The sequence below is a fragment of the Puma concolor genome, chromosome D3 (genome assembly GCF_028749965.1).
Source record: "Puma concolor isolate L17-30 chromosome D3, mPumCon1.1.hap2, whole genome shotgun sequence".
Taxonomy (NCBI): Eukaryota; Metazoa; Chordata; class Mammalia; order Carnivora; family Felidae; genus Puma; species Puma concolor.
Genome location: NC_141678.1, coordinates 93,963,144 through 93,989,028, shown reverse-complemented (window position 1 = coordinate 93,989,028; position 25,885 = coordinate 93,963,144). Strand labels below are relative to the sequence as shown.

Genomic DNA, 25,885 nt, shown 5'->3' with positions numbered 1-25,885 from the left:
ATACTTTTTAATTAGTTTGAAACGTTACTGGTTCCCGTGATGAACCCAGAATAGGAATATATTTAAATAAATAATTCTCAGGGGTCGTTGGCATTTACGGTTGAGGCGCGGTCTGCTCCACGTGGAGCTGACGTCAGGAGCAAGCGAAAACCCAGGCTTGTTAAGCTGAAACGCCCCTGGCTTTACACTAGAAATGTTTTCAAAATAAGCAGATCACGTTTTCCCTGCATTGTAATTTATATTATTTTAAATACAGGAACCTTTATTTCACCGTTTTAAAACACAAACTGAATTTACTGTCTGACTTGGCTCATGTTTCAAAATTTCCACCCCAGCACTGAAACCAGCCTGGGTCCATCCCTAAGGTGGAGGGTTTTGTGCTGGGGAGGCTGACCTGGGCAGTTAGTTCGGTGGTTAGGGTCCTCACCCGTGCTTTGCAAGGACCCCCCACCTCCCAGGCAAAAACTATTTCTAGCTATCAGTAGTTATCGAAAAAAGAAATGCATCATGCCTGTTGAAACCAGGAGCTGTTAAATTATTTAAAGTTTTACGTCTTCTCAAATGTTACCGGGGAGGTAAAGCTTCCTTTATGGTAAAGACATCCCCTCTCGGGAGCTAACGGACGAAGGTGCTGGTGGTGGACACACAGTGTCGTGAACCGCGCACCCCTTCCTTCCCGCGCCTACAATGTGGTTCGATGCACAGCCGCGTATTTGTGAAGCGATCCCAAGAGCCAACACTGGCACTCAGCGTTGAGGATGGGAAGGCAGTTGGGAGGGTAGTCATTCGTGGCCACCGCCAAGGCTCTAACGGGTAGGCGTTTTCTACCACATCGTCTTCCGTCACAGATGTAAAAAAAAATCCACAATTAGGAGGTTGCATTTTTATTTTAGAAAAAAGTGAAAAATAAAAATTTCAAGACCAGTTGAGATACATTTAGCTATTGCTCAAATCTAAGCTGTCAACCCTCGTTGACTTTCCTCGGAGAAACACCACGGATATACATCCACCATTAACGACCGTAACCCCAAGTCCCACTTTTTTCCATTTGAATAATCAAGGAACGCGATTCAGAGATAAGATTACATCCCGCATTTTATTCATTTCCATATGACAAAAATAGTCACCTAGACTAAGACATCCATATCAATCAGTAGATGTGTCGAGCCACAGGTTTATCATAAAAAATATTGGATCTTGGTAAGAGCGCCGGCTGGCTCCGGGGCCCCGGCCCTACATGGTGCTGCAATAGAAAAATAGTGTCTCTCTTCACCACGCAGAGAGGGACGGCCTGGTCCTGAAGACGCAGGGGCGCGTCTCGCGGTCCCTTCACAAGCCATCTTATTTACAACACTTTACATTTCTTTTCCCTTAAGTTATATACACATCCTTCTGGGAGAAGAGAGAGCATCACACGGTACCAACTACTAACCAAAACCAAAACCCAAAACTCACACCAAAGAGGACACATAAATAATAAAAACATTCAACCGCTGAAGGCCAGTAGTGCCACGTGGCCAGGCCGAGGCCCCCGCCCCGTCTCCCGAGAAGGGATGGCCCCTCTGGCCGAGGGAAGCAGAGCTGGGCGGGGGTAGGGGGGGACCATGCTCCATCCGACGGGAAGAAACAGCTCAGTCTGCTGATGAGGAGTCTTCGCACCTGTTTCTGTTCAAGGTCACGACCTGACTCTATGGCTGTTGTCGTGCTGGGAACATCGTCCTACTTCTCCACGTTAGCCGGGAAGTCACTGCCATCCGGTCCCTTCTTCGGGGCGCACGACCCCAGCGCCACCCAGCCGCCCGCGACATCTCGGGAGGGACGCGGCCGGACAGGCCGCCCAACGCACAGAATGAGGTAGAAGGCGGGCCGCGGCGTCGCAGGTGCCCACCCCGCCCGCCGCCCAGCACCCCCCCTGCCCCGGGGCCCTGCCTCGCGCCAAGCAACTCAAACCTCGTCAGCAGCTTCAGGCTGGATTTTGAGTAGTTAGATGACATTGTGCTTTGTTCTCATCTGAGAAGATAATAAATAAATCGGGACTCAGACAAGGTCCCAGTTACCACTGATGACACCGCCAGACCTCTGCTATCTCTCCCCACTTTACTGCACACGGGGAGCGGTGGAAATCTGGTCCGGGGCGTGTGAAAAAAAGAGAGGACACTGAAATGGCACCCACGCGGTCTCTAGGTGAGTTCCCGCCGTTTCGGTGCCACGGGCCTATGATTAATTCATCAAAGCTGTGTCAGGGGTGGTCAGGCTTTTCAACGGGCTTCGTAGAAAAGTTAAATAAATCATTTTAATTTAGGAAGTGGCAGGCCCTAGTTGACTGAGGAACAGACAAATCCTGGTGGCTTTTCTGTCTCAGTGGCACAGATTTCTCATGTTGTTTGACCTTAAGACAAAACAAGAAACTGTAACAGTTTTTCATTTTCCTTAAACCAAAGTACTATTTATAAAATACTTTACATCTTTTTAAGTTTTCAAATTATAGACAAACCTCTCTAATACAAAATACTAAAAGTGCAATAGTATAAATTAAGAGTTTGCAACCACATTATACAAACATTACCTTTTTATTGTACAGCTTTGATAATGTGAAATATTTCCTCACAACTGCTTATAATGTTGTGAATAATTTACGGTGACGTTTGTCTGTAACTTGTTCCCAGTCGCTGGGCTACAGACCACACTAGGGAACAATTGTCCACATAGCAGCTACAAACATTTAAGTTAAAAAAAAAAAAAAAGAAAGAAACAGAAGAAAAGCGTGGTCACTGACAGGTACTTGCACACGAGAGCATGCCGTCTTTCCCAGTGTAACTTCACAATTTGCCTGCATTGAAATAACTCACTTATTTATAGTAAAACAAATTCTGCTTTAAAAAAAAAATCATCACATGGCCAGATGTATTCTGCAGTACAAAAGCTTCCTTTAAAGTTGGGGCTGTATTATCTGTTACCCGCATAATCTTAACATTATAAATACTACAGACAAAGGTACTGTCGTAAGACACAGCGCTGGGGGTACCGGACCACATCTTTCAGTTAATAGTCTAAAAACAGAGTTCAAGTTTCTAACTAATTCGAACAAAACCTTCGAGTGAGTGTCGCTGGAGCAGCACAGGCGACCCCTTTCTCCTCTGGTGGGGGGGGGGGGAGGGGGACGGTATTAGGTTCGGGGAGGAACCAACCGGGTGTGGTGTGAGCCCTTTCCATTCCCAAGGCGGTTTTACAAGGACTTCTTTTTGACTTAAGCGTATTTAGGAGGTTACAGGGTCCCCAAGAACAGTCCAGCTCACCATGCAGAGCTTACGAGACAACCTTCCAGCAGCCACACAGTGAACGCGTTTTCTACTACGGGTAAAATTTTAAGGAGAACTCGGACGCACGGCTGCACAGCCTGACGGTCGCGCTGGACAGCGTGCGCGTGCGACGGAGGGACGGGCCAGGCTGCGCGCACAGCTAATTAATACCGATCTCCTTGTTATCCTCGATAAACCTCGTGAACGGACGGCTGGCTGCCGTTTCCGAGTTTGCTTTGTCCAGACTCACAATGGGCGGACTACCGCCGGTGCGCGCTTTGTCCATCCCAGCGGTCAGGGAACCCAGGGGGGGGATAGCACTTCCGCCGAGACTTACTGGGAGCTGGGGAATGCCGCCATTCTGGATGACAGAGATCTCGTTGTTCTTCATGGCGAGACCGTTTGTGATAGCCGCGGCATACTGGTTCCAGAAGCTGGGGTCAACGTTCATCGCTCGTGCTGCCAGATCCTTCTGGAACATTTCCGAAAACTTCAGAGCGTCGCCACCTAGCAGAGCCATGGGGTTTTCCACTGACAGGCGGCGGCCACGCCTCGCGGGGGCATTGTTCCACATGTGTGTGCCCATGTGCACCTGCGTGGGAGACACGGAGACAGGCACAAGTAAGCCCGGCACGGAGGCAGGTGCGTGCCTATCCTATGCTTCCCATGTGTCACCCAGACACCCAGCACAACGGTTTCGGAACTGGGCTTCTGTTCCCCGCTCTGAGCATCGGTCTGGGGACACCAAACATTGTTGGGTGGGCTTTTCTGAGCGGCTTATACTTTAACGCGTGACATTTCTTTTTATGAAATACAAAAAGCAAGACTGGCCGATACGTTCTCGAGTTTCTTTCAGCTGATGAGCTTGACGGGGTAACTCCCCCACAAGGTACGAAGGCCACCCGGGAAGGCTCCAGAGCTCGGAGGGCACACAGCCCCGCCCCTCAGTCCTCTCCCCTGGCCTCCGCGACGCCGTGTTTGCACTCCTGCTTCACTAGGCCTGTTTGGTGGCTTTCTCCCAAACGTGGAAGGGGCACCTGGGGCCAGCAGAGACAGACCTCAGGTGGCTCACGTCCCAGCCCTAAGGAGCAGCCCCAGGTGGGGAGCTTTCCAGAGTCTCTGAAGAGGACTCCGGAGCCCGGACAGGCCTGTGACGTGGACAGAAAGAGGCGTGTTTCTCTACAAACACTCATCTAATGTCCTGTCCACACTTCACCTTCCATGGAACGTGTATGGTGTGGTCACCTGAAAACGTGAGCACTACCCTGGGCTGTTCCCCTCTGGCCGTCAGGCCAGGAGGCTTCTCACGAAATACCCCCAGCCCCTGCTGGCAGCCACGGACAAAACCAGGACGAAGCCTGGCCTCTGCACAGGATTTGTTATTTGTGTCTTATGGGAGTGTTTAAAAGCCATGTTCTACCACATTTGGGACTGCTGCCCAAGAGCAAAGCTTGTGTGGTCACCCCCCCCAAGAGCCTCTGCAAGTCCCACCTGCCGTGTGGTCAACCCAACAGCCTCCTCCAGCCCCCCCCACCCCGTGTGGTCATCCCCCCAACAGCCTGTGCCAGCCCCCACCCCGTGTGGTCACCACCCCAGTAGCCTCCTCCAGCCCCCCCCCGGTGGTCACCCCAACAGCCTCCTCCAACCCCCCCCACTCCTCTGTGGTCACCCCCCAAAGGCTGCACCCCCACCCCATGTGGTCACCCCCCCAACAGCCTCCTCAAGCCCCATCCATGTGGTCACCCCCCAAAGGCTACACCCCCACCCCATGTGGTCATCCCCCCAACAGCCTCCTCCAGCCCCCACCGTGTGGTCACCCCCCAAAGGCTACACCCCCACCCCATGTGGTCACCCCCCCAAAGGCTACACCCCCACCCCATGTGGTCATCCCCCCAACAGCCTCCTCCAGCCCCCCCCCGTGTGGTCACCCCCCAAAGGCTACACCCCCACCCCATGTGGTAATCCCCCCACAGCCTCCTCCAGCCCCCCCCTTAACCCGTGTGGTCACCCCCCCCAACAGCCTCCTCCAGCCCCCCCTTACCCTGTGTGGTCATCCCCCACAGCCTCCTCCAGCCCCTCGGGGGGTCGGGCCTGCACTGAAAAGCCAGCCCTTCACTTCATGATATGCATGCCCCCGCTAAGTTCACGCACAAACACGTGTGCACGCTAGACACAGGCACACGCAACACGACACGGGCATGTGCCTCGCTACTGGAGGGGGGTCCCCAGCACCTCTGCCCCCCACCCCCCCACCCCCCCCCCCGTCCCCCGGATCACAGCAGAGGCCCTGCCTGCAGCACCTGAAGTGGGTGGGGAGCCTTGGCGGCTGAGCCCCCCCCCCCCCCCCACCACCGTGCTCAGCCGGCCCCTGCCTCCCGCCTTACCTTCAGGTTGCCCTTGGTGGTGAAGGCCCTCCCGCAGATGGTGCAGCCGAAGGGCTTCTCCCCGGTGTGCGTGCGCTCGTGGATCTGCAGGGCACTGGCCGACGAGAAGGTCTTCCCGCACGACTGGCAGTTGTGCTGCTTGGGCGCCCGGCGCGGCGGGGGGGCCAGCATGGGCGCGAGGCCGGGGCCCATCACGGCCGGGGGCCCGGGGGGCACCTGCACGGCGGCCGGCAGCGGCGGGCCCTCGCCCAGCGCGATGGCCCTGCTGTGCCCGTTCACTTCCATTTTGATGGCGGCGGGCGCGGGGCCGGCGACCAGGCTAGCGGTGGTCTGGCCGGGACCTAGGGCAAAGTCGGGGTCAAATGACTGAGGACGCGGCGCGCTCAACGCGTGCGTCAGCAAGTGCTGCTTTAAATTCCCCCTAGTGGAGCAGCCGCGGCCGCAGAGCGCACAGAGGAACGGGCGCTCCTTGGTGTGGCTGCGGTGGTGGATTTCCAACGCGCTCCGGCACGCGAAGGGCTTGCGGCACACGGCACACACGGCGCCCGGACACTTACCCCGATCTCTGCTCAGGAACAGCAGGCTAAAGGGGGCCTCCTCCTTGACGGCCGGCCGGCCGGGCTGGGCCGCCGTGAGGTCCAGCGCGCCTCCGTTTTCTGGGGCGGCGGGGGGGCTGTCCGGCCTCTCGGTCTTTAGCGGCGTTTCCTGCGGCTCCTCCTGGGCGCTGAGCCCCGGGGACTTGGAGTGCAAGCTCTCGCTGTGGCTGTTCATGGGTGACAGGGCACGCGTGGAGGACGAGGACTCCGACAGGGCCGGGCTGCCCGCGCTCCGGCTCTCCAGGTCGCCCGCGGCCGACGACGAGTCGTTGCTCAGGCGATCGCTGTCCCCGGACCCGTTCTCCACGGACCTCAGGGTGGCCAGCTGCGGGCAGCTCGCGGCCGGGTCCATCATCTTCATCTGGTTCTCCAGGGCGGCGATGCTGGAGATGACGGAGGGGGGCGAGGGCGGGCAGGAGCCCGCGCAGGGCAGCAGCGGCTTGGGCGGGTCGCCAGCCGGCTCCCGCGGCTCGGCGTCGTCCTCCATGGAGTTCTCGTCCGCGTCGTCGTCGTAGCCGCTCAGGGCCTCGGCGGCCTTGTCGTCGTAGGGCAGCTCGGCGTCCATGGCGTCCGGGAAGCCGTCGGGCAGCGGCGTGTTGGGGATCTGGCCGCCCATGTGCATCCGGATGTGCTGCTGCAGGACCACGGCGTTGGTGAACTTCTTCTGGCAGATGGGGCAGGAGTGCTGCACCCGCAGGGGCGGCTTGGCCCGGTGCACCCCGAAGTGCGTCTTCAGGTTGCCCTTGGTGGTGAAGGCGCGCCCGCACATCTTGCACTTGAACGGCCTCTCCCCCGTGTGCGTCCGGTAATGCATCTTCAGGGCGCTCTGGCAGCTCAGCACGCGGTGGCAGATGACGCACTGGTTGGGGTCTGTCATCTTCTTGTCGATGTTCTCCACCAGCTGCTGGAGCTTCGAGGTCTCGGACGTCTGCATGGAGTCGAGCAGCCCCCCGAAGGGAAACTTGGCCTTGAACTGGTCGGAGCCGGCTGGGAGCACGGGGCTGCAGAGGCCCGTGCAGATGCTGCCGTCTGCCAGCGCGGCGGAGGCCGCCGCGGACGCGGCGGAGACCTGCCCGCCAGCGGGGACGTCCCCTGCCCTGCCGTTGGTGCCGGGCAGGCTCGCGGGCTCGGGTTTGGTCAGAGAGGAGCCGCTGAGCGCTGGCTGCGGGGACTCGGCGGTCCCGGGGACGCCCGACTCAGAGCTGTTGAGGCCGGGGGACAGGGACGTGCACTCGCTGGACGCGGGCGAGGGCCGCTGCGGGGAGCGGCTCGCAGGGGTGAGGCTGGGGGAGTCCGCGTAGCCGCTGACGCCAGGGAGGGTGGGCGGGAGCTGCAGCCCGACCGACGTGGGCACCGTGGGCAACACGGGCTTGCTGTCCAGCCAGGTGGTCACCGGCTTCTCTGGAGGCAGCGACATCCCGTAGGGGATCCCGGAGCAGGTGGGCACATTGTCCAGGTACTCGGGGACGGGGTAGGGGTTCATCTGGATGTGCGGGTACTTTTCCTTGTGTCTCTGGAAGTGCACCTTCAGGTTGCCCTTGGTGGAGAAGCGGTTGCCGCAGACGTTGCACTTGAAGGGCCGCTCGCCCGTGTGGGAGCGCAGGTGGATCTGCAGGGCGCTGTCGCTCCCGAACACCTTGGCACAGAACCTGCACTTGTGCTTGAAGAACGGGTCCTCGGCGCTGGCCTTGGGCTCGAACACCGACACGTTCGGGGGCTTGCCCTTGCGGTGCTTCATGAGGGCGGACAGGGGGTCCAGCGCGTTGGCGGTGGCCGCGATGCTGACCAGCGGGTTGGGGAAGATGACGCTGCCGGCGGCGGCGGAGGTCTGAGGTAGAAGTGGGTTTGGCAGGCTGGGGGCCGAGCTGAGGGGGGGCCCCGGCCCCAGGGCGGGGGGCGTGGAGGCGTTCTGCGGCTGCGCGCTGCCGCTGGAGGCCGGGGCGGCGGGTGCGGGGGCCGCGCTGGAGGACGCCGGCCCGCCGGCTTCGGCGGGGACGGAAGGGCCGCCGCCGGGGACGTGCGGGGCGCTGGCCCCGGCGGCCGGCTGGGACAGGTGCTGGGGGCCCTCGTAGGCCGCCGGCGGGGCGGCGGGGCCAGGGGTGGCGGGCACGGCGGGCGCCCCAGCAGAGAGCTGCAGGGCCGAGTGGGCCGCCAGCCCTTGCAGCTGGCTGGCGGCCGGCACCGGGGTGCTCTGGGCCGCGGCGGCCGCCCCGGGGTTCAGCGGCGGCCGCAGGGGCTGGCGGTTCATCATGGCCACCTGGCTGCGGATCTGCTCGATGAGCTGCAGCTGGTGAATCTGCTGCTGCTGCAACGCCATCAGCTGCTCCAGGATCATGGGGATGGCCACCGCCGTCACCCCGCTGCCGGGCCCCACGCCGCCCGCGGCCCTCGCGTTCTGGGAGAACTGCGCCACGGCCACCTTGGTGCTCAGGAGGGTCTCCAGCGTCACGTTGGTGTTGGGCATGCTGTACGCGGCCACCGGCGCTGGCTCGGGGATCTGAGGTAGAGGCTGCTTCCCTGCGCGCGAGGGGCCCGGGTTCGGGAAGCCCTTGTCCCCAGAGGGCTCGGCTTCCATGGGCTCCTCCTCCTTCTCCGGGGCCCTCCCCTCACCGCCCTCGCCGTTCTCTGGGGGGGCCGGGTCCTCCGCGGCCTCGCTCTCCGTCCGGTCGCTGGGAGAGCTGGCCGGGGAAGGTTCCGGAAACTCCTCGGAGGGCGGTGCCGGCTCATCCTCATTCACGATCAGCACGAGCGGGTTCTTGGTGCAGCTCTTCTTGTGCTCCAGGAAGTCCGTCCACTTGAAGAACTCCGCACAGCACTTCTCGCAGACGTTGGTGTCCTCGCTCCCGCTTCTGCCCTCGCTCCCGCTGTCCCCGTCGTCGGCCCCGTCCCCGGGGACGGCTACAAAAACCAAGAGATTACGTCAGCCAGAGGCTCCCGAGACAGCCACCTCCATTGCAAAATTTCGCACATAAGTAAAATCAATATTTTTTATTTTGTACAAATTACCCCACTTCAACGTTCCTGACGTCCCAGAGTGTGTGTTCTATGACTCTTTCTAGCTGGCTAATCATTTTCTCGGCACAATCCATCAAATTATGAGGCTCTATCAATTGTGGATACTGCTTCCTAATGAAATTCCATAGAAGCCATTGATTTCCAATATTTTCATACAACCTGCAGCCACCCTGTCTGTTGGGTCCAAAGCCAGCTTTCGATGGGCTCATTAGGATTCCCCCCTACCATCGGGCTTCCTCATTTCCAGCAAAATTAGAGATGCCTTTGCCAGTTCACTTAACATCGCTAAACTAATCCGTAACCTTTCAAACTCACGTCAGCACCTGACAGGGGAGCCCGCCGCCGTGACTCTGGCAGGGCCGGGCCCGAGATTTATTGTCTTTACGCGGCACGGAGACATTACACATTTAATGTGATTCTCTAGAACCTTTCGAATCAGCGGGCGTTTATTTATTTCGTGTATGAAACTTCATCTGAATACTTTCATCCGTAAACGTAACCGGGAGAACATAAGCACCTCTGCTCAGAAAAATCGCCTCCCTGCCTCCTGGCTCGATCGACCGATCGATCCTGTTATCTTCCTGGCCTTTGTACCTTCCTTACACATAGGGCACCTTTCTGCATTTTAGGATTTGCCAAATGACTATCATCGATACAGTCTGGGCCTAAAATTAATCATGTTTAATACAATTAATTGGCTCCGTCAGATGCAATATTTCTTGGCGAAATGAACCAAAATTACACGTTGCCGTGATCAGCCAATAGAGTTCGGTGGTTTGTTAACAAACTAGAAATTATATATTTAAAGTTCATTCATGTTGACGTGTTTAACATGAGAATGTTGTAGTCAGACACACTTTTTGTACCTATTTTCATCTAGTCTCATAGAAAGACTTTGCAAATTATATGCTTGTGCCATAGTGGAGAACCCTCTAATTGGCTACACATGTTTAATTACTGTTGTACTCAGCTACTTCCTGACTCCCCGGACCCTCTTGTGCCGAATAACAACCATGTTTAATGAACAATTCTAATTCACACCTGATCAAATAAATAGCTACACAGGAGCGAGGCATCGGCACGCAGGGACGCTGCTAGCTCCCGGTTTGGGGGCAGCCGGGACGAAAGGGAACCGCACAGCTATGACTCGGGCTCGAGGCGCTGGCCTACGCGTCACGGACTCAGAACTGCTCTTCGTCAACTTACAGATGGAGCGACAGCCACCCATCGGTTGGAACAGACACAAATGACAGTTGCCAATCAGCTCTTTGTAATCGTGCTAAGCGGAGGAGGAGAGCAAAACGTCCTCAAGTTTGTGTCCTGTGTCCCCGGAAACAAGTGGCCGTTGTCACGTTCAACCAACGTGTCTGCTGAGACCTCTCCGTGTTTCTTCTTTTTGGGTTTTGGAAAAAAGAATAATCTGGCACTGGTTTTAGTAGAGAAATCTATTTTTTAAAGAAACATCCTGTCAAAAACATTTAGTCCCTCTCCTGGAAAAGAAAACAAAAATATTTTTTGAGGCCAGGCAGCTGGCCTCCACGAGGCCGTTATTTCCAGGTTAATTTATACACGCCTTTAAAAAAATTATTGGCGGGGTTCAATTAGCATTTTCTTTACTGGCTGAGCCATCTGAAAGGGGGAGAGGAGGCAGAGCCAGTAGTCCATAAAGACGTGCTACACTCTTAAACCAAATTCAGCGCCGAAGACCGGGCTGCAGGAAGGCTCATTACTGTATGCGGAAGGAGCGTAATAGGTGTCTGTAATGAGGTGGAGTGTGGCTGGGAGCAAAGACACAGCTGACTGGTACTGCGGGTAGGCACATTAGCAAAATAAATACTCGCAGCATTTAACTTTGCTCAATGTATGCAAAATCTAATTTTAAGCACGCTAAGGTTATGGAACGGGACAAAAAAAGAAAAAAAGCCTAAGATCTTCGGGTAAACCGTCCCCGATACCTTGAGTAATCAAGCTGGAATCAACTGTCACGGTAGATCGTAACTATTCTAACGAAACGCAGAGAACATTTCTCCAAGTTCTTGTCAGCGTTTTAAAGCTAGGAGATTAAAAGGCTTGGCGTGATCTCCCAAAGGTTGTTATTTTAATACTTTAGAAAAATATCAAGAAATTAGATGTTGCTAATTTGTGGACACATTTCCTACCTTTAACTCCTCAGAGGAGATAAGACGTGTAACTCACAGGGCGGGTGTACAAAAGCATCCACATGGCATAAACACCCAATACTGCATACAATTAAACGCTGTACATCGTATTCAAAGCAGGCTTTTTCTTTAAGGGGATTACGTGTCGGGGGCAATTCACTGAGTAAGTGCTTAAAATTAGGCCAATGGAGGGTGTGCTCAGTGTTGGAAAAATTGACTCACTTAGCTGTAAACAAATGATACCTTACAAATGAACATTTCCCAGGTTTTCTGAGTAACAAACACGTGAAATACAGAAATACCGCTTTTGTTTTCACACCGCGCTTTTCTCAGAGCTTAAGTGACCCAAGCACATCTCTATCTACTTTAAAGATAACTTTTCAATGTTTCCATGGGTTTCTCACATGCTGGGACTTTGAGGGTTCGTGTCCAAATTCAGGGAACTTAGGACGTGTTGTCCCGGGGAACTTCCTCCTCCCCGGGCAGGTCTGCAAAGGCCACAAGTGTCTCCCAGCTGCACGACCTGTGCACAGGGCATTCCAGCACTTTCTACCAAAGAATAGCCAGTGTGTTTAATGCAAGTATAAACGATAAACCCCTAAACATAGTGAAAATACTCCTGTCAAAGTAGAATGACCTTCCACGTATTCCTTTAAAATTGAGGAAGGAGAGCAAACCTGAGGGGGGGGGGGGGAACCGCGTAAAAATGCCAATTCTGGCCATTTGGGCCTGCTAACAGTTCATTATGTTAATGAACCTGACAGGACAGACCACTGCTGGATCTTATGAGCAAAGTTTCATAATGAATTTGCCTTTTAACCGAAACATAATTTAAAAACTACAGTTAACGAAGGAAAAAAATTCAACATAACTGGGGTTTCTCGTGGGGCAAATAATTTTAGAATCTCCACGTATTTCTTTTTTTTAATTGGGGTTTGTACAAATACAGCGTGATCGGTCTTCGCCATCAAACTCTGAACGTGATTAGCACTCCCTCAAAGTCACAGGGGGCCACACGTTCCGCGAGAGTCTGGACTAGGGTGCATACGGATGAAAACTCTACTATTTCACTACGGATTTGCACTCTGGGCCCGTGCGCCTTAGGAATGTTGTTCAACAGCAGCAAGGAGCCTTCAAGGGACTTCGCTGGGGAGGAGCCTCCCCGGAGCCGAGCTTCTAGGCGCACTGCGACTCCCAGGTTAAGTGCAGAGTGAGGCCACCAACTTCTGATGCGCTCACAAGAGAGGGCGACACAAAGGAAGTTGTTATAACTTGCTTTGACAGCGCTTCTCATTCCGGTGATTAAGTGCGTCCGTGCCGAGATGGCAGTGCTCTTTTTTTTAAAGGGAAAATCTGAATGCAGCTCCCAATTTATACAACTTCTAACGCCCTTTAACCCCGCCACTGTTTTAAGCCAATTCTATGTCGGATGCACACGCATGCAGCCGTGCTGGTGCTTTAATTTACGTCTGACATTGGCCTTCGTATTTCACAAAGAGAAGTTATGACATCCATCATTTAACACGGCTACAAATTTTTATTTCAAGGTAAAACTGTGTCAGCGAGCCGGTGTAACAATAGTACAAGGATACAAGAGTGTGTGATTTACTTCCAGAGCAATTAGAAATGCTTTCTTTCTTTTTTTTTTTTTTTTTTTTTTTTTTTTTTTTTATTTTTATTTATTTTTTTTTTTTTTTAAATTTTTTTTTTTTAGCCTTTATTTACTTTTTTGGCACAGGCAACGGACAGGAGAGAGTCAGACGGCAGGCACAGAATCGCAGGCACAGAATCGAAACAGGCTCCGAGAGACAGATACGGAGCCTGACGTGGGGCTTGAACTCACAGAGCGCGAGATTCGACCTGAGATACAGTCAGACGCCCAACCAACTGAGCCACCCAGGCGCCCCAGAAATGCTTTCTTTCTTAAGAGAGGGGACTGAAAACCCAGCATTATAATCATCACCGCTACTGCCAAAGTAATTTATTTTCTGCATCCTGCCTGTTCAAGGCTGGAGAGACTTCGGGCTGTAAACAGGCCGGGCTGAGGCAGGCATGTACAGGGCAGGGGCCAGACCACAGGGAGGGAAGACAGCCGCTGACCCCTTCGCCAGCCACCAAGGGCGTCCCCCCCATCCTGGGCAACAAGAGGGTTTGGTCGAGGCTGCTCCCGAAGGTGCCCAGAGCGAATGCTGGACCCCGCGGCAGGCCCTGTGAGGAAGAGGCTGTTCCGGGAAAACTCTCCTTGGGCCTTGGTCAGACATGTACCGGCCGTGGCTTCAAGCTGGGCGCTGGAGCTTTAAGGCTGAACCGGTTCTCCTGAACGCGGTCGGGGGAGGGAGGGAGAACAGGGGCTGAAAAATAAAGCTGCTTCAGTTTACGAGAGGAAATGCATAATTAGTTCACAGCCATCCCCACACTTGCTACTTATACTGAAGGATTTGGGGGCTTTCATTCACTGTTCGAATGTTCTCGAGCAAGTTCTGCGTTGCTCGGGTCTACAGAAGGAAAATAGGTCCCGCAGCCTTTTAAAGAAAGCCTCTAACAAAAGAACCCCTACCACACCAATCTTAAAAATAAAACACACGGGGATTCCTTACGAGAAAGGTTTCCGTTGTCAGGCACAGATCCCTCGACGGGAAAGGAACCCCCCAAACCGTTTCATTATTCTCAGTTTTAATGCCTGCTGTTACACAACGCGTACCGTGTTTCCACTGCCTGAAAGTGTCTGACAGTCTTCTGAGGGCCGAGGTGGCGGATGACAGGCAGAGAACCCACACTCGCGACCATCTTCTCAGAGCCACAAGTGAGAAGCACTGTGGCGACAGATTTAAGAATATCTGAGCTTCCCTCTATTTCAAACGTGGTTCCCGGCAGGGCTCTTCGGTTTTCTCTTTGCAGGAGCACAGTACCTACTAAATAAGCTGCCCAATGCAAACACGTGGTAAACAGGGGGTTATAATTTTGGTTACCAACCCCAGATGCCCACGTTCGTCCTGCTACGCTTCTGCTACCCACTTTTAATTCTCTGCCATTAACAAAAGCATCGTTCAGTGCCGGGAAAGGGATGTTAACTTCTCCACTTTAACTGGGAACCATAAAATGCCACGTGGGCCTTCGGGAAAGGAAAAAGTACTTTCTCATTTGCCTTTACCACCCCTTAAAAATCTAGAAAGCATTTTTCAAGTTTTCCTGAATTGTTAGAAGACACTTCTTTTCTTGCAGATTAATTCTTTTTAACTCCTTATGATAGCTTTGAATCCCATAAAGAAAGATGAATTATCACACACTGAGCCCAAGCTGCGAAACAGGAGGGGACAAATAGAGACCCCTACTGTGTTTAACAATGTAGAAGAAATTCCAGACGCAATAGAAAAATTTTGTCCTTTTCCCCGGACCTCCGAGCTTGTGCACATGGAGCTGAACAGTGGGGGGCGCTCTGGTTATGCTGAACGCCAGCACTGACCCGCGCGCGGGCTTCTGTCGCCTCAGTGGCCCACATCTCAAATTTGTTAAGTAAGGACCACCTGTGGCACAGTCACCAAACGTCCTCTGCTTCAAACCTCTGCAGTTTCTCATGGGGGGGGGGGGGGGGGAGACACGGTTCCCCTTATGGAGTCGCGCAGGTGGAGTGCAGCCACACACGCGGCCCGACCTCGGCTTGGACGCCTCGCGCAACACGAAGGTGTCTGCTACGCTGTGGGGGTCGCACAGCGGCCGCTGCCTCCGGATGGTCCGGCCCGTGCCCACACGGCAACGACTCCCGACATACGGCACCCGGGCGACCCAGGTCACCCAAAGCCTGGTGAGGGGGGCAGACAAGGTTCGTGTGGGGTCACTTCTGGGGAAGACGAGCACGGTGTAGAGCCACACGTGACCGGCACGCCTCCTCGGGAGTAGCCCACACACGCAGGAGCCAGAAGTGAGCGAGACCCCGTAGATGCAGACACACCTGGGTCTCAGCAGCCCTGGAGAAGCATCAGTGCACTGTGTCCGGGAGCAGGGCTCCGACGCGCTGGGTGCAGCCGCCCCGCACCCGGGGTTGGGTTATTAAATCATTTCCGTGATCTGTCGGCACCTTACGGCTTTCCACATATGCCAAAGGCCATCTGGGAAAAACCAGCGCCCTGGGTCGTTGAGGCCGGCGGCTCTGCACGTACAGAGCCACACGACGGAATTAGCAAACGGCGCCGCCTCGCGAGAGGGGGCCCAGGGAGGCCCACGGATTCAGACGAAGTGCCACGGCACCTGCAGGGTTAATTACACAGTTCAAGACGGAACGGCCGAACAAAAGGAAACCGTCCTCTCTTCTTTAAGAACTATAAACACTTGTGCCGGAGGAGATGGGCATTCGATAAGCCGGGCAGCACGGAGCAGGCTCGCGGGTCTCCAGTTAACTCTCAGACTCAGTGTTAACACTTAATAGAACAGTGTTGAGTCCGGCTGCCAAGGTCAACAGCACAGATGCACTAATTGTATTATGAGCTTGACATCTAGTGGCCACCCCTGGCAGGGCAAAGCAGGCAAAGGTTAAATCAGCAAGGCCTGTCACGGCGCCTCTAACTACCCACCTTCGGGGAGAGCCAGGGCCCCACACTCCGCAGCCCTGCCTTCCCGGGGCCCGGCTGGTGGAGCGGGGAGCGGGCCGCAGAGGCAGCCTGAGCAGACCGGGGCCGACTGGAAAAGACAGGCCCACGGAGGACAAGATTCAGACACCACAGTGGTGCCATCAGGTCTCCGGTGGACACTTCCGCCGAGGCGAGGAGGTCCCCTTTAATTAACCAACAGATCAATCTTAATCTCTAACATAAATAGAGCCCATTACGGCATTTCATTATTTCGGTTAATATTTTACACTTTCTGTAACATGACTAGGGCTATTTGTCTGCTTGGAAACCACACTGACAGCTGCATTTTAAGTCCTAGAACTGTTCAAATGACAAGAGAAAAATCTAAGAGCAGGACTTTTTTTTTTTTTTTTTTAATGTAAGAGTGTATCTAAGGCAGAATTAAAGCACTCAATTTTTACACAGATTTTACACATGTGACAACTCGCCCCGTGCTCGACTCCAACCTGCCCCAGGGTGAGTGGGACCGGGTCTCATCTTCCTAGCATGTTTTGGTCTTATTCTGGAGACTGGTCTACAAATCATGTAGGAAAATAAAAAGTAACAGAACAAAAACAACTTCCTGCTGTATAAATATTATGCAAAACGTATCCTTCTTAGAGCTACTTTGCCACATTAAGAGACAGTGCATTACCTCATTAGCAGCTAAGACTTATTTTGCTTTAAAAAAAAAAAAAAACCCACCAAAACCAAAACCAAAACCCCCTGTGTCAATTCTCACAGTTAAGAATGCTAAACTCCTACTAATGCTCAGTGCACACAACGGGCGCCCTGGCTGGATCTTCGTTGACTTCCCCGGGATATTCTCAGAGCTACCTAGACACGAATGGCAAACCCTCTCAGAGGTTCCAGTTGAAAATGAAATGTGACCCACTTTTGCCATCATCGTGTATGCAAACAATAATCAGCTTGCCTTCTTTTTGTGGCTCTGAACAGATCTAAAAATACTGGATTATGCATGTGTTGTGAAGTTTTAAATGCACATAAAAAACCCCTAACTGCCACGTAATCACTTCTTTCTCTGGAAGGTGGGAATTGGCGAGCTTTGTGTTGACCACCCAATTAGGCATTTTAAAACAGGTTAAGTTTTTAAAATGTTATTTTTAAGATAAATATTTGCAAATTCTTCTTTTCCTTCCTCCTCTCGCTCTCCTCAGTTACTTTTCACCTTTCATGTTTCAGAGAAAACAATCTGCCTACGAATGTTAGAAAGTGGCTTCTGTATTGTTTCCTTTTGGAATGCTGAATTGTAAATGCGTGTAGTGGGCTGGGGGAGCACTCCAGGCAAACCATGCATATACAGATAAAAGAAAAAGGATCTCCTCACCGAGGGCTGGTGGCCTCCTTTCCCTTAGTTTAAACACAGTCTGTGAATACCACTGGTAAATTCTTCAATCACATGCTCACCACATTTAAAAGGATTTTTAAGATAGCCATATGAGTGTAAGTTGGCAGAAAACAAAAACACTTTGAAACAATTAGTGCTAACAAACAAAATCCAGGATGGCAAATTGTTTTAAATTACAACACGCTTTTGTTGTTCCTTAAATACAGCTTTTCCGTGTAACGACAATAAAATATACATCTTTATTAGGATGTATTTAATACAACAAAGGACAGCGGTACCACACTTTCTTAAAGTTCTCGGTAGGGGTATACGTGCTGTTCCGGCAGAAGTTTTAATTAATTTTTCTTAGAAGAAAAATATTCAGCTGGCTCAAAAGGTTTCACTATTGATGGCACACATTCAACTGAATTCTGAGGCTGCATCACATTCACAAATAGGAATGAAATGATCTGCCGTCTCAAAAGACAGTTATCACAGGGAACGTTTAGTCTCCGGCATCCTTAAAATAAAATTCTACAACACGGTCACTCTAGAACTTACCATCGGCCATCACTACCTTTCCTCCTTTTAGACACGTTGTCATATTTCTTTTCTGCCACGGTGATCAGGTTTGGGGAACACTGGAGCTATTTCTGGATTGCTACCATTTCATTGCTTGCCTCAACACCAAAGCCTGGGAAATCCTTTTCTTGGGGAATAAACTCTTTTTACTGTAAATTAACATGGCTGTGCCCTGCTGCCGTCCCCTGTACCGCACTGAGAATTCTGCGTGTATTTGCATTATCGATAACCTTCCATTTTTCTTCCCGCATCTCCTGCTTTCATTAACATGTCACGCCCAAAGTGATACAAAAGAAGTATTTACTTTGTTTCCACGACCCTGTAAACTAACTTGGCTCTCTTCTAACTTCATGCACGGTCTGTTTATTTCCAACGCATTTGACAAAATTAAAATTTCCAGGATATGTGATTCATGTTGGGAGTAAGGGAGCTTTCACCAGCATTTCCCTTAAGAAAAATATTTTCGATATCCTACTCACGACGATCACGACAGACTAATACATCCGCGAGCATTCCTCGAGTGAGCAGAGAACAGAGTATCTTTTATACTCCACCAACAATCAGTTCAGAATAATTAAATCAGAAAGAACTTATTTTTTTAAACAGTTCCCCCCAAAGTACCCTTAAAACAATCCAGGAAACACACTACTTGAGGAAGGCTCAGCCCCAGACAGGCTATTTCTGGCCTGTTGCAAAATACGATCAGGAACTGTGGCAATGTCTTGACTACAATTCCCAACGACGGTGGAAAACACCAGCTTGACAAACTTTAATCGGACGACGACGGGTGAAAATCCTGAGTAGGTCTCAGCACCGAATAAACTGGGTAAGGGCAAGGATCCAGAGGCGGACTGGTAAATAATTTGCTGCATCTTGGGTTTTCGAATGTGGGCTACACATCCCTCAACGTGTTTACACTATCAGCTCACCGGGCTCCCGGCTCTGACGTGGAATTAAAAATGAATAGCAGGGCCTCGGCTTGCTAATTGTTAAACACGAGGGGTTTTACTCTATTAATTAAAATATGCTTTAATAGAAGGAGACAGTGCACATTTTGATAAGGAGCCTACAAAGCGGAGAAGTATTTACATTGTTGCATTTTGGGGCGGCTGTGAAAGCCGAGTTTAAGCTATTCAGCAGCCACAATAATAAAGCTTTAAAATTCCTCGCTGGGATGCAATGTAGTTCTTTTGAGGGAAAGACTGTCTTTCTCATTCGGCAGAAATAAATCCATTCATTTGATCATGTAGTCATTGAGGCCAATACAAAACAAACCAAGTGTGAGAAATTCTATGTGATGAAGTAAACAAAACAAAAAAAAAAACCATTTCCATGACAAAAAGATTCTTTGTCCCTAATCTACCCACCATATGCAAGCGTTTCTTTTTAGCATATCTGCCGCTCTCATCTCGGGTGCCCGGGCTGCACGCGGGGCTCCCCACCTCCACGGCCACAAAAAGACCCGGGCGAGGCCGCCGCCCGCCGCCCGCCGGCTCCCGACGCGGACACGCACCCGTGTCGCCAAACTTTCCGGCGCCGCGTGATAAACTTTTCTGTCCTTTTGTTTCCGTGCGCACGGCCCGGGGCTCGCGGCACAAGGACGCGTCTCCGCGTCCGGGCTGCCCGGCCCCGCGGCCAGCGGACCAGCCGGGCAGCCCGAGCCCCGCGCCACCCCCGGGGACACCCGGCCGCTGACCCCCGCTCTCCCGGCCACCGCCGGAGGGAAGCCGGGTCTCCCCCGCCCCCCCCACACACACACCCCGCGCGCAGGGACCACCCCCAGGCCGCGGCGGGGCTCGCCCGGCTTCAGTCCCGGGGCGGCCACGAGGAAGGCCGGGCCCCCGCAGGCTTCGCGGCCCTCGGGGCACACGAGGCCGGCGGGCCGGGGCGGGGTGGGGGGTGGGGGCGGGCCGGCTGGGGGGGGGGGTCGGGGTCGGCGGTCCCCCTCCAAGCGCGCAACGCCGCGGGGCCCCGGCACCGAACAAAGCTGCCCGGGCGGCCGGCCTCCCCGGCCCGGAGTCCGGCGGGAGGTGAGCCCGGGACGCGCCGCCGCCACCGCCGCCGCGCTGGCCCGGGGGTCGCGCGGTAGCCGAGGCCAGGCCCGGCGTCCGTACCCGGGGAGCCCGGAGGTTAGCGCGGAGGCTGCGGCGCGCGGGCTCACCTCCCGTCGCCCCCCCCCCCACCCCCGCCCCCGCTCCACTGCCTCCCTCCCCCGGCAGCTCCGACCCCCAGCCGGCCCCGAGCCCCGCTGCGCCCGCGCCCCAACTCCCGGCAGCCGAGCCAACTTTACTTGCCCGCAACTCCGCGCCGCGCGCTCCGGGCAAGACCCGGGTCCCCGCGGCCGGCCCGCCGGGGCCGGGCACCGCGCACCGGCCCCGCGGCCGGCGGCTCCCCCAGCCCGCGCGGCGCCCCGCCGGCCCGACCCCCCGCGGCCCCTCACCGTGCTCGGGAGCCCCGTCCGGCGGCGGCAGCTCCTCGTCCGACTTGAGGTGCTGGGGCTTGGCCTGCTTGCGCCGAGACATGCTGCTAGCGGCGCGCGGGCCCCGCGCGGGGCATCGGCGTCAGCGGGGCGGCCGGCGGGGACGGCACGGGGCGCGGGGCGCGGGGCGCGGGCGGCGGCGGCGGCGGCGGCGGCGGCTGCGCGGGCCGCGCATGGGGCTGAGCAATTAGGCTGGTGAATAATGCATGGCCATTAGCGGCGGGCCGCGCCGATTGGCCGGCCTCCAGCGGCCCCGGCGGCCTATGCAAATGAGGCCGCGCTCGCAATTAGCGGCCGCGCGGGGCGAGGGGCGCCTGCGGGACCCGGCGCGGCGGCGCTCACATCGCTCCGCGGGGCCCGGGCCGGCGGGGCGCGGGGCGCGGCGGCCGCGCTGCCCGGGGCGCAGGCGGCAAACTTTGGCGGCGTCCGCGCGGCGCCGTCTCCGCCGGCGCGCCGGGCTCGCCCCTTTATAGAGCGTGTGCGCCGCCGCCCCGCGCCCCGCGCGCGCCCCCCCCCCCCCGCCGCCGCCGCCGCCGCCGCCGCCCGGCCGCCCCTCCCGGAGCGAGCGGCCGCGGGCAGGGCTCCGGCCCGGGCGTCTTTGTCTCGCCGGCCCGCTCGGGCGCCGCGCCGCCTGCGCTCCGGGCGCGCAGGGCCGGCCGGCTCGGCTCCTCGGCGGCGGGTCTCGCTCGGCGCGCCGGCCGCGCTCGGGCTCAGGTGCCCCAGGCTGCGGACCGGCTCTCCTCTCCGGGCTCGCGTCCCCTCCGCGGGGTCCCCCGGCGGCCGGCCCGGCTCGGAGGCTCGCGGCCGGAGCGGAGCGGAGTGCGCACGCCGGGGTGGCGGGACTTCGGCAAGACCAACTTTCCGGTTCGGAAGCGGCGCGGGCCGCGCGGCTCCTCCCCTCCCCTCCTCTCCCCTCCCCGCGCCCCCCCTCCCCTGCGTCCCCCTGTCTCTCCGCCCCCCCCCCCCCCCGGGCCCCTCCGACTCGGAGCGCCCGCCCCGCCCGCCGGGCCTCCCCGCTGCCACCGGCTCCTGAAATCCAAGGGGAGGGAGGGGAGGGAGGGGACGGCGGGGCCGCGGTGTCACCCTCCCCCCCCCACCTCTACCCCCACCGGCTCCCCTTCCCGACGGGTGCCGGGCCGGGGCGCCTGCGGAGCGGGCAGGGGCACAAGGTGCCCCGAGGCCGCGCGACTCAAAGTTCCGAGTCCAGGGAAGTGCCGCGCTCGGCCCGCTGCGTTCTAGGACTTTCGGGGGTGATTTGCGGCGGGGGGTGGGGTGGGTGGGTGGGTGCAGGTGAGAGGGTCGCGCGCGTCGGGCCTGGCCCCGCACCCTCGGGCGGCCGGCGCGGCGCGCTCCCGCACACTCGCCCACCCTTCGTCCGCGCTCACACGCACGCGCCCTGGCGCCGCGCGCGCACCCCGCCCTCCCCGTGCACACGCGCCCTCGCCCACTCCCGCGTGCTCACTCTCGCGCGTGTCCTCGGTCCCCGAGCGGCCACCAGGATGTGCCCCAGGCCCTGGCGCCGCCGCGCGCGCGCGCGCGCGCTGCCCCTGGTCCCAGTTTGTCTTTTTTCATTTCCCAAATTTCTTATTTTTGTCCTCTCAAGTGGCCCTGTGTGGTACGAAGCTTTGGCACAGATGGCCTCCCCGGTGTCGTGCGCTGGGGGGGGGGGGGGCGGGGGAGGGAGCAGGCGGTGACTCTCCAGCTCCGAGCGCCAGGAGGGCTGCAGCTCCTCGCGTGGCTGGGGGTGGGGCGCTCCTGGCTGCGGGAACCCCCCTCCTCCACGGGACGGACCCCGACCCTGCGCGGCTCGCCCAGCTCTCCGCAGGCTTCTTTTCCGTTCTAGAATCTTCTCCCTTCCCAGCCTGCGTTCTCTCTCCCGACTCTAATTGTGTAAGTTTCACGAAGCAACAGCTTTGAGCTGGAGGAAAATCATTCGGAGGAAGGAAGCGCGCGGGTCCGAATCGTCTCCAAACAGCCCCCGCCGCCACATTTGTCTCCCCCTCCAAAAAAAGCAAAAAGCAAAAACCTTTAAGGTTGGTTTTGTTTTTGCTTCTTAGTGGCAGGCATATTCATCTGGGTGATTCTGGTTTTGAAAAGAATAAAAAGGCACATAAAAGATGTTTGAAGTCCGGGGCTGTGTGCCCCACACCACAATTCTCTGGTTAAGCCGTTGGGGGGAGGCGGCCGCCCGTCGCCGTTACCCTGTGAACTTTGGCAAATGCTTGGAGCATTTCGGGGACGCTCTAGCATCCGGCACTGGCGCTAGGCGGTGAAAAGTTTGCAGCCTGCAGCCTGGGCTTTGGGGCGAGCGGGCCGGGAACTTAGCTGGGCAGAGGGAAGCGGGGGCGGGGGAGAGGAAGGGAGCGTGTTGGGGGGTGGGGGTGAGCGGTTGTGGCGGATGGAAGTTTCTGGCAGAATTCGCAGGACCGGCAAGACTTGGGGGAAGTTGCAAAGCCGCGGCAGAAAGGTGGATTTCGGTGCCGTGTTTCCAGAGGAGCAAAACTCGGAACAATCCTCGGTGGGTCGGACCCCTGGTTAAAGGTGCACTGCTTTTTGTGACCCGGTTAATTCTCTCTTTCTTTCCCTCTTTTTAAAAACCCACACTTTAAGAAGCAGCGGCAAACGTAGGCTCCCGCAGCGTCCGAAGCCTTTCAGAGGAAGCCCGAGCCCGGCTCCCCCGCAGCCTGCTGGCCCCCACAGCACCCTCGCCTCCTCTTTGGGCTGCTTTGCGCGCGCCGCCCCCCACCTTTTCTGTCCGCCGCCCCCTGCCCCCAGCCTCTCCCCCGCACACGGGCAGGATGTCCCTAGGTCTTCCTGGGACTTCCGAACGCGACTGTTTTAATTTTGTCAACTTGCTCTGCATTTTCTACGAGGTGTGGTCTTGGAGAGGATCTTTTAGGTCCCTCCAGTGGAGGCGAATCTGGGACCCCGGCCCTTTATCTGTAAGAAGCTAGCCCTCGGATTGCAGAGGCGTCGCGCAAGTCGTGCAGAGCTTTGCAAGGGGGAAGACGCAGCGGGCTGCGCTCGGCGCCGTGGTGGACACAGTGGCGCTCACGCGGGGAGCCGACGCAGGACCCGGAGCTGCGCCGGCCCGACCTGCCCGCCCGCGGTGGGCTCGGGTCCCCGCCCCGGTGCGCAGGGTGCAGTGGGCTGCGTGAAGTCGCAGGCTCCACGCCGCCCTCCGCGCGCCCTGCTCGGGGATTTCGTTGAGAAAATCGAGCAGACGTGGACGAGAGGGTTGGGGGGGGGGCGGGTTATGAAAAATGGGAACCTGCGCAAATTTCTCGCCAAAAGTGCACATCAGTGAATCTGGCGCCGCCTTGCAAACACCGACGGGGCAAACAAGATCTATGATTTTTTTTTTTTTTTAAGGTGCAAAGCAACAGGCGCATTACCTCCTCTCTTACCTGCTCTGCCTTCCTGGCTTCCCTCCGCAGATCTTACACTTTTCTTTAATGGTTTTTATTCAGTGCAGCAAGTTTTAATGAAAGCACATGCATCTTAAGCTTGAGTCACAACAGTAGATTTATTGCGAGGTGACAGCGTGTCAACAGCATATTTTCAGAAATGAGCGACAGGATTATCCTCCAGTCGCGCCTGGATTAAAGGCAGCCACGGAAATGTGCACCCGAGGTGCGGGCGCGACTCCTGCGTGCCGAACGCACATGCCTACCGTCACATGACCACTGCCCATTAAAATATTGTGATACCTAAACACTGTTGCAGAAACCAAAGTTGCTTTTCTTCTCTGTAATTAAATCTAATTTGTTCGTCGTCTTTCCTCTTGCAATGTTCTTTTCGTCTTAGGAGGCGACACATTATTGTTTTGTCTGCTTAAATAATATTATTTACAAATTAATACTGTAGATTTTACATTAGTGGAACATGTAATTAGATGTTTGATTTAATTTGTCCCACTTATTCAGATGAAACAGAAAGCCTGTCTGCAAGCTGGACTTCACACGGGAGGTTGAAGGGTTCTGTTTTCACATCCCACTTTACTGAAGGTACCTGGGTGTCCATCCACACAGCATACTTTTACCTAAGGGACAGTTGGTGCTTTATCCTGGGCGCGTTTCCCCGGCCACTCCCTACAGAAGAAGAATTCAAGTATCAGAGCTTTATTTTCTGTCTCCTTTCATCCCCCCCCCCCCGACACCCCCCCCATCAAAGTTCTTGTCACTGGCCTTCACTGCCTTCTCTCCGGTTCCTCCCCTACCCCCAACTTTTGTCTTAGGTCCTTGCCATTAAATTCAGCATGATTTTGTGTCTTTAATGCTGTGACAAGTGACCGCTAATTGGTTCTCACTTGAGCAAAGATATTACCATACTAATATTATTATTGGTAAGAAGAGGTAATTGATAACACCACCTGCCACTCTGGGGCAGTCACGATGATAAATGTTTCCATCAACAGGAAATCTGTGCTTGGTGTACCAAAGCCCAACGCAAACAGCATGTCAAGTGCCAATTATAAAGATGTTGCTTTTCTGTTACATTGTGGGGGGCGCTAGGAAACACGTAGCCCCAAATTATATTTATGGCTTTTTGAAAATGCTTTTTCCAAGCTTTTTGTCCACCCACTTGAAGAGAGGTTTCCCCTTTAAAAGAAATGTTCTCCTTAAATAAACCAACACAGGACCACCCGCCTCACCCACATTCCACTCAGCTCCTGCCGGCCCCCTCTTGGCTTTCAAAGCTATTGAGGTAAACACGTCGGAATTTTTAATAGATGGCAGCCAGGAGCATCGCGTACAATCCGTCTAGGACTGTGCTCTGTGGCATCTCGAATGTTCGCCACAGGACGGTGGCTACCTGGCCGGCAGGCATCCCAGGCAAACATTTGGTGGCTTTTTCTGTCACGCAGAGAAGCGTCCGCACATGGCCACAGTGCTCACACTTGCCGACGCAAACGACGTGACAGTACTTCTGTGACCATTGGACTGTGTATCTGGGTTGCACGTAGACCTAGGAGGGGCACTTCGGCCCCTGTGATTACATAAATAATGCCGGCCCGCTCCGACTTTCACTCCTTGCTCATAGGGAGGCTCAAACGATTATTATTAGCTTGCATTATTAGATGCAGGCCTCAAAAGGCGAAAGCAGCTATTGATAATTGCAAGAAGCATACACCAGCTACTGTATCGATCGGCTTGTCCCTATTCCCCTGGTATGGGAGAGATAAGAAGGCTCACTCTTTAGTGCAATATAATTTCTTTTGACCTATCTGCTTGCTACAGACTTATGATGAATAGCCAGAGTGGTTAAAGTCCTTTATCACGAAAGTTACCCCTTGATATAATATTGATTCTTTATAACTAGCTCCAAACACAAAAATCAAACTGTCCACTTGACCATCATCATCATCAATATCATCACAAAGCCTCTGGAATAAAGATCAGCGCCAGCCTGGAAACGC

General features: G+C 55.3%; 2 protein-coding genes and 1 long non-coding RNA gene across 4 annotated transcripts in view; 2 read left to right on the top strand and 1 right to left on the bottom strand.

Annotated features, from left to right (window-relative positions):
- Positions 1–25,885, top strand: part of LOC147575713 (uncharacterized) — a 60,363-nt gene that overhangs the window by 14,541 nt on the left and 19,937 nt on the right. The window lies entirely within an intron of this gene.
- Positions 869–20,909, bottom strand: SALL3 (spalt like transcription factor 3). 2 transcript variants are annotated; one of them, XM_086683261.1, is made up of 4 exons: positions 20,428–20,906; positions 6,241–9,177; positions 5,684–6,024; positions 869–3,891 (listed from the first exon to the last, which is right to left on the bottom strand). In XM_086683261.1, exons 1-4 carry the CDS (start codon positions 20,507–20,509, stop codon positions 3,460–3,462), a joined length of 3,792 nt encoding a protein of 1,263 aa, XP_086539387.1. In that variant the 5' UTR covers positions 20,510–20,906; the 3' UTR covers positions 869–3,459. The 2 variants fall into 2 exon arrangements, with proteins under 2 accessions (XP_086539387.1, XP_086539386.1); XM_086683260.1 differs by having other exon boundaries at positions 5,684–9,177; positions 20,428–20,909.
- Positions 21,881–24,243, top strand: LOC147575714 (uncharacterized). Its single transcript, XR_015242771.1, has 2 exons — positions 21,881–22,499; positions 23,080–24,243. It is a non-coding gene; the product is annotated as an uncharacterized LOC147575714 (long non-coding RNA).